The sequence below is a fragment of the Prunus mume genome, linkage group LG4 (genome assembly GCF_029339155.1).
Source record: "Prunus mume cultivar Tortuosa linkage group LG4, ASM2933915v1, whole genome shotgun sequence".
NCBI lineage: Eukaryota > Viridiplantae > Streptophyta > Magnoliopsida > Rosales > Rosaceae > Prunus > Prunus mume.
The window spans coordinates 10,574,044-10,583,453 of record NC_142701.1 but is presented as its reverse complement, the minus strand read 5'-3'; the positions used below and the strand labels follow the sequence as shown (position 1 = coordinate 10,583,453).

The window sequence follows — 9,410 nt, the reverse complement described above, 5'->3', positions numbered from 1 at the left end:
AACTTCCGGCAATCAACTGCTAAGCTTCATGGACGCCTACTCCGGTTACAACCGGATCACGATGCATGAAGACGACAAGGCAAAGACCTCTTTCATCATCGAAAGAGGTACCTCTCACAACGTCATGCCCTTTGGGTGAAGAACGCCGGGTAACCTACCAAAGGTGGTGAACAAAATTTTCAAGGAGCAAATCGGCAAGACTATGGAGGTCACGTAGACGACATGCTAGTCAAAGCTCCCGAGCGAGCGGACCATATCGAGAATCTTGCCGAGGCATTCAGCCTACTCCGAAAATACAACATGAAGTTGAACCCGAGCAAATGCACATTTGGAGTCTCGTTTGGCCGATTCCTTGGATATTTAGTCACCCAAAGAGGAATTGAGGCACATCCAAATCAAATCAAGGCTATACTCAACATGAAGTCACCTGCCACAACAAAGAAGATACAAAGTCTAACGGGTAGGGCGGCAGCTCTCAACCGATTCCTCTCTAAATCTACCGACAAATGCAGGCCATTTTTCAAAGCCTTGAAGAAGGGACACGAAGACAAGTGGGATGACGAGTGTGAAGTAGCTTTTCAAAACTTGAAAACTTACCTCACTTCACCTCCATTGCTCTCAAAGCCGATACCAGGCGAATACTTGTACATCTACCTAGCGGTGTCCGACTCAAGCTGTCAGCTCGGCTCTCATCCAGAAGAGTGGGGGCACAACATCCGGTATTCTACACTTCAAAAGCTCTCTCTATGCAGAGACTCGCTATCCGAAAATGGAGAAGCTCATTTTTTCTCTTGTGGTTTCTGCGAGAAAGTTAAGGCCCTACTATCAAGCACACCGGATAATTGTCATAACAGAATTTCCTTTGAGATCGATCCTTCACAGCCCCGACGCTTCTCAGCGACTCATGAAATGGGCTATCGAACTCAGTCAATACGACCTCCTCTACCGGCCGAAGACTGCTATAAAAGCCCAAGCTTTAGCAGATTTTGTTGTAGAGTTTACTCCGACAACCGAAGAAGAGAAGATGGTCACGAAAAACAAGGAAAAAGCGGACGACACCTCCTCCACCGATTTGAACCTACCTAACGACATGTGGCAGTTGCATGTAGATGGAGCATCAAATCACAAAGGAGCGGGAGCAGGAGTCATCATAATCACCCCGGACGAAACCTTGTTGGAACAAGCTATCACACTAGGCTTTTCTGCTTCAAACAACGAGGCAGAATATGAGGCACTGCTTGCGAGGACTACGCCTAGCGAAAGAACTGTCGATCAAGAGCGGCCATCTACTCGGACTCCCAACCGATCACGAATCAAGCGTCGGTCGAGTACATGGCAAAGCATCCAAGAATGGTCCAGTACCTCGATAAAGTCCAAGGACTTTTGAAAGAATTCCCTACTTTCACCATCCAACAAGTTCCACGGGCAGAGAACACTCATGCAGATGCGTTGGCGAGCCTAGAATCGACCTTTGGACACCTAATTCGTGACGCTTCATCCCGGTTGAACACCTTAACCGGCCAAGCATCGAAGAAATAGAGCAGATCGACTCAAGATTGATGAGGACCCCGCTGGCAAGACCCCATCATCGACTACTTAGTGAATGAAACCGTTGACGGATAAGTTCGAAGCTAGGAAGGTCCAGAAGGCGCGAGATACTATATGCACGGCAGCAAGCTCATCCGTAGATCATACTCCAACCCTCATCTCACCTGCATAAAGTACCCTCAAACACTTGAAGTCCTCTGCAAAATTCACGACGGCGAGTGTGGCAACCACTCGGTGGTCACTGCGCCTGAAAACTCTAAGCGTAGGCTATTTCGGCCTACCATGCGCAACGACTCATTGAATATGTCAAAAAATGTGATCATTGCCAGCGATACAAGCCTATCCTAATCTGCTGCCGAAGTTTATCATTCACAAAACAGTCCATGGCCATTCATGCAATGGGCCATCGACTTAGTGGGTCCCTTGCCACCGGCGCCCGCCAAGAAAGAAATGATGATCGCCGCCACCGACTACTTTACTAAATGGATCGAGGCGAAGCTCTATCCTCTACTAAAGAAGCGATGTGGAGCGATTCGTGGAGAAATATCATCGGTTCGGCTGCCCACAATCGTTAGTCGCGACAATAGCTCACGAGTTCATTGGCAAGCGATCACCGCCTTCTTTGCGAAGTACAAGATCAAGCAACACTTGTCCACTCCAAGGCATCCACAAGGAATTGGTCAGGCCGAGGCATCCAACAAAGTCATATTAGACTGCTTGAAGAAAAGGCTAGAAGGCGCCGAAGGGAAATGGGTGGGACGAACTCCCGGAGTACTATGGGCTTATCGCACCACCAAACGGAGTCGACTGGCGAAACCCCATTTTCCCTTGCCTATGGAACTGGCGATCATTCCTCCTCACGTCACTGTCCCTCTATAGGCATTGAAGTCGGCAGTATAGAGAAGAACTCCGAGCAGATGAGACTCAACCTTGACTTACTTGAAGGCGGCGCGAGAAGGCCATTATCCAGTCGCCTCCTATCAACAGCGGTTGAAGTCCTACTACGACAAAAGAGCTAAGATCAGACAGTTTCAATCTGGCGACCTTGTGCTAAGAAAGGCCTTCATCACTGCACAAAGACAAGGGTCTTAGAAAATGAAACCCAATTGGGAAGGCCCTTATGTGATCAGGTGGTCCGGGGGCAGAGGAAGCTACACGTTGGACACCATGGATAGGAAGGAAATACCACGGCAATGGAATGCCTACCATCTCCGAAAGTATTATCCGTAATGCTTCCTACTGACTGCTAGAAGCTCCAAGTTTATGTACTCGGTGATTTTCATTTTCGAATAAAAGACTGTGATCTTATGAATATCAATATAAGCTCAGTTTCTTATTCCAAAATGTCTCATCTACCCACAAAACACGATCGTTGTCCATAAGCGGCGTCGCCGGGAGATGCAGGGCAACGACGAGCGTCCTTCGGGAGACGCGGCTCATAAAAAGCGTCCTAAGGGAGACGCAGGTGCGCCAGAATTTCCTAAGGGAGGTATCCGTGTTCCTATCCGTTCCTAAGGGGGCAAGATAGTCATATAGTTGCCCATAAGGAGCGTCCTAATGGAGACGCAGGCGACGTAGCGTCCGTTTGGAGCGCAACCCACTAAAAAGCGTCTTAAGGGAGACGCAGGTGCGCCAGAATTTCTTAAAAAGAGGTCTCCATGCCTCCTGCGGAAGTATCCGAGTTCTATCCGTTTCCTAAGGGAGGCGGGATAGTCATCTGATTGCCCATAAGCGGCGTCCTTCGGAGACGCAAGGCGGCGACTAAAAGCGTCCGCTTGGAGACGCAACTCACTAAAAAAGCGTCCTAAGGGAGACGCAGGTGCGCCAGAATTTCTTAAAAGGAGGTCTCCATGTCTCCTGCGGGAAGTATCCAGTTCCTATTCGTTTCTAAGGGAGGCAAGATAGTCACACATTGCCCATAAGTATCGTCCCGGGATACGCAGGCGACGACTAAGCCATCCTAAGGGATATGAAGAACACACCCGGAGCCCCTTAAGGGGGGCCTTGACATTCGCCAACTTTCTAAGAGAAGCCATCCTAAAAGATATGCAGAACACGTCCGAAGTCCTTCAAGAGGAACCCTGGCACTCATGAATCTCCAAAAGGAGATGTGCAATCAAAACACTAGCCGGTTACTCAAGCAGTTCACAAGACAATATGCAAATTGAAGTTGAAAAATAAAGACTGAGATTTTCATAGCAAAGCGACCAACCGGCCAAGTTCAAACAAAAGGAGATGGTGAAATAAGACCAATTATTCTAAACAAAAGCAGACTACAAAAGCTGAAAAGAAATAAAGGAGTCTTCGTCTACTCAAACACCCAGGAGATCGATCTCTGCCTCTTGCGTCACTGATCAACCACGCTTTGAGCTCCACATGGCTTATATATGACGTCGCCACCACCTCATCGGCTGCATCCTCCTCTGCCCATCTTTCTCGTTACCACCTCTTTAGCCACTTGCTCGTCAGCTCCTTCGGTGTTCACAGCATTAGCCTCCTCACTTTTCGCAGGGGGCAAGTCTGGATAGAGCATCTCGATGTCTTCATCTCCAATGGCGTAAAGGGTCATATCCTTTTGTGCAGTCCAAATAGCCCAACTTGTACGCGTCCATGGCAACTTCGGACTTGGATTCCTCAGCAGACTCATGATAGGCGTGAAATCTAGCCAAAAGCTTGTCATAGCTATGAGAGATGTCGGCATTCTTGCGCTCAAGGTGGAAGTAAGCATCTTTTCGACTTGCCAAGTCAGCAGAAAAGTTAAGCTCGGAATCCTTCTCAGAAGGAACTCTTCAACTCGGATATCATCCCCGCAAATCAGACGCGTCTTCTTCTCATAACGGCTCGGCGGAAAGTTTGCTAACTAACTTGGCATTCTTCTTCTCCAACTCATGAGCGAGAAAGGGGCAACAAGACGAGTTCGAATGGTCTCAGCAAAAACTACTCCCTTTTAGAAGCGGATGAAGTGTCGCTTCCTTTGCTTTTCTAAGGAAAGACTTGAGAAAGCACCAAGATCGCCATGACGGATTTGGTCAACCAGCTCAGCACAAGAGGATGAACTTGATAAAATTGCGTCTTTAGCAGATTAGACACGCCTGCATCCTGCGAGGCTAGATTTGTCCACCTTTGGATCAGCCATGAAGTTGCGAAGGACCTTTGTTCGGGCAGATGACTCTCTTGCTTTCCTAGCCTCCGCCAACCTCACTTCCAAAGGAATTTGCGACGTCGAATCAACTCCACGCTTGACTGCTCGTGACTCAGCAGTTGGATCATGGACGGTTGGATGAATGAGCAGACCTCCCACATCGACCTCCACTCTTCGACTGGTGCAAGCGGACCCGAACTTCGGAGAGGAACATCTGCATCTCTTTGTCTTTCAACAAGTGAGCTAGATCGCGCACGGACTACTTTACGGAGCATATCACGATCTACTCATCAGGCTTGAGCTCTCGAAGACGACATCAGCCTTCCTCTTTTAGGGGAGTTTAGCAAAACACTCCTCATGTCCAGCAGGCAAATCATCAAGGCTCGGACCATCCTGCTTCCATCTATCGACATCCTTACTTTGGGATGCACGGCAACTCCTCTCTTCGACAAGCAGTACAAAATTCTCCAAGATCTTTCTCAAGCTAGAAAGTAGAGAAGTTAAGTTTGCGATGTAAGAAAGAGTGAAGAGAAGCCCTGTATTTATACAAGTTGGACAACCCGGGTCAAGAAGGAATCTCAAGCTCTTTCCTACTGGGAATCCAACTCCAACAACAGTAAGCCTACACCAATTGAGAATCCGATCTGCAAAAGGAGTCCAACTCACGTAAGAAAGCCTGCACTCGGTTGGAGGGCGGAAAAAATAATTTCATCTCCTACATGCCACACAAGTGTCACGCAGGTGGGGGCATTTGTAGGAGCAGATATTTTCGTCTCCAATCACAAAGACGCCACGTGGAAAAGAAGATTATCTCTTTTAATTAATTAATTGAACCAGTTTATCTGGCCAATTAATTAATTGGGATAAATATCTTAATTAAATGATATTTTCTTTATTTAATAAGATAATATCATTAATTAAGATATTATCCTAATAAAGAGAAGATAATGTCATTATCTCAGATATTATCTTCATAAAAAGAGATAATATCATTTAATTCAGATATTATCTCCATAAAAAGAGATAATATCATTAAATCAGATATTATCTCAGTATGACTCGATCCCTATGAATTTGGGTAGAGAATAAACTCAGCATATTCTCTACGAAACCCTAGCCCCGAGGCTCCTATAAATAGATGACTTCATTTATCATTCAAGGTACATCTAAACCTACTCCTAATACCCGAGAAAAATACCTGAAGCTCTCTCTTTCTCCCTCTCCACTCTCTATATTTTCTCCACACGGCTCGGCCCCCACACACGGCTCCGGCCGCTCGGTTCACACCCTACATAAACACTACTCCGTACCCTTTGCTTAGCTATTGTTTTCCTACAAACACCCGAACTAACTTAGGCATCGGAGGGCCTTTGGCCAACACCCCCGGATGTGGTCTATTTACTCCAATCTGTTTTACAGAATCGAGGAAGAGAGAGAAGGAAGATCGAAGGTTGAAGGATCTAGAAGCGAATATTCTCCCGTGAGATTATTTGCACAAACAAATAATTTTTCTTTCTAAATTGTCCAGGTAATTATGTTAGAAAATTAGATTGTCACCCTCAGATAAGATGATTTTTTTAATGGTTTTTATCACCAACTAAAAGTCGATGAACTTTTCACAAGTCTTCATTTGAGTCATCAAACTTTCAAATTAATAATGCGATCCTTAATTTTTTTGTCCACACATCAGTTTAGTCCCTCTTATTGCATTCCATCAAAATTTTCGTTAAAATTGGCCACTTAACCAACTTTGTGTCAACGAGATCCTAGCTTAATTAGGATATTTATTTCCTAGTTTATTAGGATTATATTTCTTTCCTTTTGTACAGATAGTGTATAATTATGATTTTATCTTGTTTCCTAGTTTGACCCTACTAGGGTTACATCCTTGAATCATAAATAACTTCTTTTCGAGAATGAAATACAACCCGAAAAATATTCTACCCATATTGTTTGACTCTTTGAAGGGGTTTTTTTTCGGTCAAAATACAACCTATCCACCCATGAAACAAAGTAAATATCACGTATTTTTCCCAACAAAGCAATATGCTCCGCTTGATGTGGACCCTAATGTGAAACCCTAGTTGGAGAGAATATAACTTGTGGAGCAAAAAATGTCAGATTTAGGACTAAAATGAGCTATATTTAGATGATAATATTCCTTTAAAGTTGGTCACACCATGACATGTGGCCATTTTTATTCAAAATTTTGTCGAAAATATGATAGTTGGGACCAGATAGATGTGTAGACCAAAAAATGAAGGACCACGTTTATTGATTTGAGAGTTTGAGAACTACAATGAGGACTTTTCAAAGGGGGAAAAATCACTTTTGGTCCCTATAATTTACCATTCTTACCACTAAAGTCCCTAGCGGTTTCAATTTGATTAATTTTGTCCTTGTAGTTTGAATTTTAAGCAATTCAAGGACAATTCCCAATTTCTATTAAATTATTCTAATTTCTATTCACATTGAGGGGCAATCCCCCCTCTCTCATCAAACTCCAACCCTAATTTCATGCATTGCCCAAAACCTCTTCTCATGAACCCAAATTCCCAAAAACAAAATCTCGAGATTAAGACTAAAAAAGTCACAAGATTGCACATAAGGGACTTTGAGACTAGAGAGTTGAAAAAACCTACAGGAGGGGCTGCAAGATTGGACCAAAATGCCCCTATATGTGAAAAGAAATTAGAGTAATTTGATATAAATTAGGGATTAATTATATTTAGATTGCTTGGAATTCAAACTACGAGAAGAAAATTGATCAAATTGACGAAACTACATGGACTTTAATGATAAAAATAATAATAAACTACAGGAACCAAAAATGATTTGTCTTTAAAAAGTTCAATGACCACTTGTGAAATTTTTTAAATTTATTTTTATAATTCCGATTTTTGATTAGGCTTTGATTATGTAGTTATTCTTCGTTAGATACATTATTTTGGATTACAAAGTTGTTTAATATTTTATACATATACCTTCGTGTATAGTCATAATGACGCACTTAACCAAAAGGACCAAAATCAAAATCCAATTAATCTAACATGAGCTTAGAAAAAAAAGAAAAAATAGTTTTATCAAAGAATGGAAATTCTAAATGAATAGTCAAACTGATCTTCTTCGTGGAACATGAACTCAAAGTCCTTCTAATATATGCAGGAGAATAGAACCAAGGTGTGCAAGACGACATTTGGGAACAATATAAAAGCACATCGGGTCACAAATGAATGCCAAACTTAAAAAAAATTGATTATATAACTCATGCAAATATGTCTCTAAGCGTTTGGTATTGCTATGTTTATAAAAAATAAAAAATAAAAAATATTTATTTCGTACGGCGAGAATAATCAATTATGAAATAAAATAGTGAAATGTTTGGTAAATTGTATTTAAAAGTGTTGTGAGTGATAAAAAGGAATAAGTAGGGTCATCGCCGCCATGCTAAACTAAAGGAACATAAAAAAGAACAAAAGCTCTATAGGGTATTGAGCCCACTAGAGGAGTGTTGTTTGGTGTTTAGGGAAGGGCACAGAACAGTCAATATACAAAATAACTGTTGAGATTTATGAACCAAAAATTGTTAGTTAATCCTACAACAGAGAAGGGACCATTTTAATACTAAAAATATAGTGAAATGCGCCTTTGAAGTTGTAATTGTAATTAAAATATGGCATGTTAGCACTACGAGGTGATTTGGTAGCATATTCATAAAAAATGGGCTTAAGGCTATAAGTTGTTTGGCAGGGTACATGATGCCCAACAATAACAGCATGGATTGTAAGTAATCTCACCTCACTCACTCACCCCATGAACTTATATTCAAGTTTGTTGATGGTATGAAAATGCTTTCATGATTGAGTGTGCATAAGTAATTTGTTTGCTCAACAAAGCAATATGCTCAGCTTAGTCCCTCTTATCGCATTACATCAAAATTTTCATTAAAATTGGCCACTTAACCAACTTTAAAGGGGTTCTTTTGTCAAAATACAACCTATTCACCCATGAAACAAAGTAAGTCTCACGTATTTTGCTCAACAAAGCAATATGCTCAGCTTGATGTGGACCCCAATGTGAAACCGTAGTTGGAGAGAATATAACTTGTGGAGCAAAAAATGTCATATTTAGGACTATGAGCTATATTTAGATGATAATGCTCCTTCGAATTTGGTCACACCATGACATGTGACCAACTTTTTTCAATATTTTGTCGAAATGCGACAGTTGGGACCAAATAGATGTGTAGACCAAAAAATAAAGGACCACATTTATTGATTTGAGAGTTTGAGAACCAAAATGAGGACTTTTAAATGGGGGGAAAGTCACTTTTGGTCCCTATAGTTTACAACTCTTACCACTAAAGTCCCTCGTAGTCAATTTGATCAATTTTGTCCTTATAGTTTGAATTTTAAGCAATTCAAGGACAATTCCCAATTTCTATTAAATTATTCTAATTTCTGTTCCCATTGAAGGGAAATGCCCCCTCTCTCATCAAACTCCAACCCTAATTCCATGCATTGCCCAAAACCTCTTCTCATGGACCCAAATTCCCAAAAACAAAATCTCGAGATTAACACTAAAAAAGGTCACAAGATTGGACATAAGGGACTTTGAGACTAGAGAGTTGAAGAAACCAACAGGAGGGGCTGCAAGATTGGACCAAAATGCCCCTATATATGAAAAGAAATTAGAGTAATTTGATATAAATTAGGAGTTA

General features: G+C 42.2%; 1 protein-coding gene across 1 annotated transcript; it reads left to right on the top strand.

Moving 5' to 3' along the window:
• The first annotated feature begins 1,941 nt into the window (after positions 1-1,941).
• LOC148917886 (uncharacterized) lies at positions 1,942-2,427 on the top strand. The gene has a single exon (XM_089050435.1). It carries the CDS (start codon positions 1,942-1,944, stop codon positions 2,425-2,427), a length of 486 nt encoding a protein of 161 aa, XP_088906561.1.
• Positions 2,428-9,410: the final 6,983 nt, after the last annotated feature.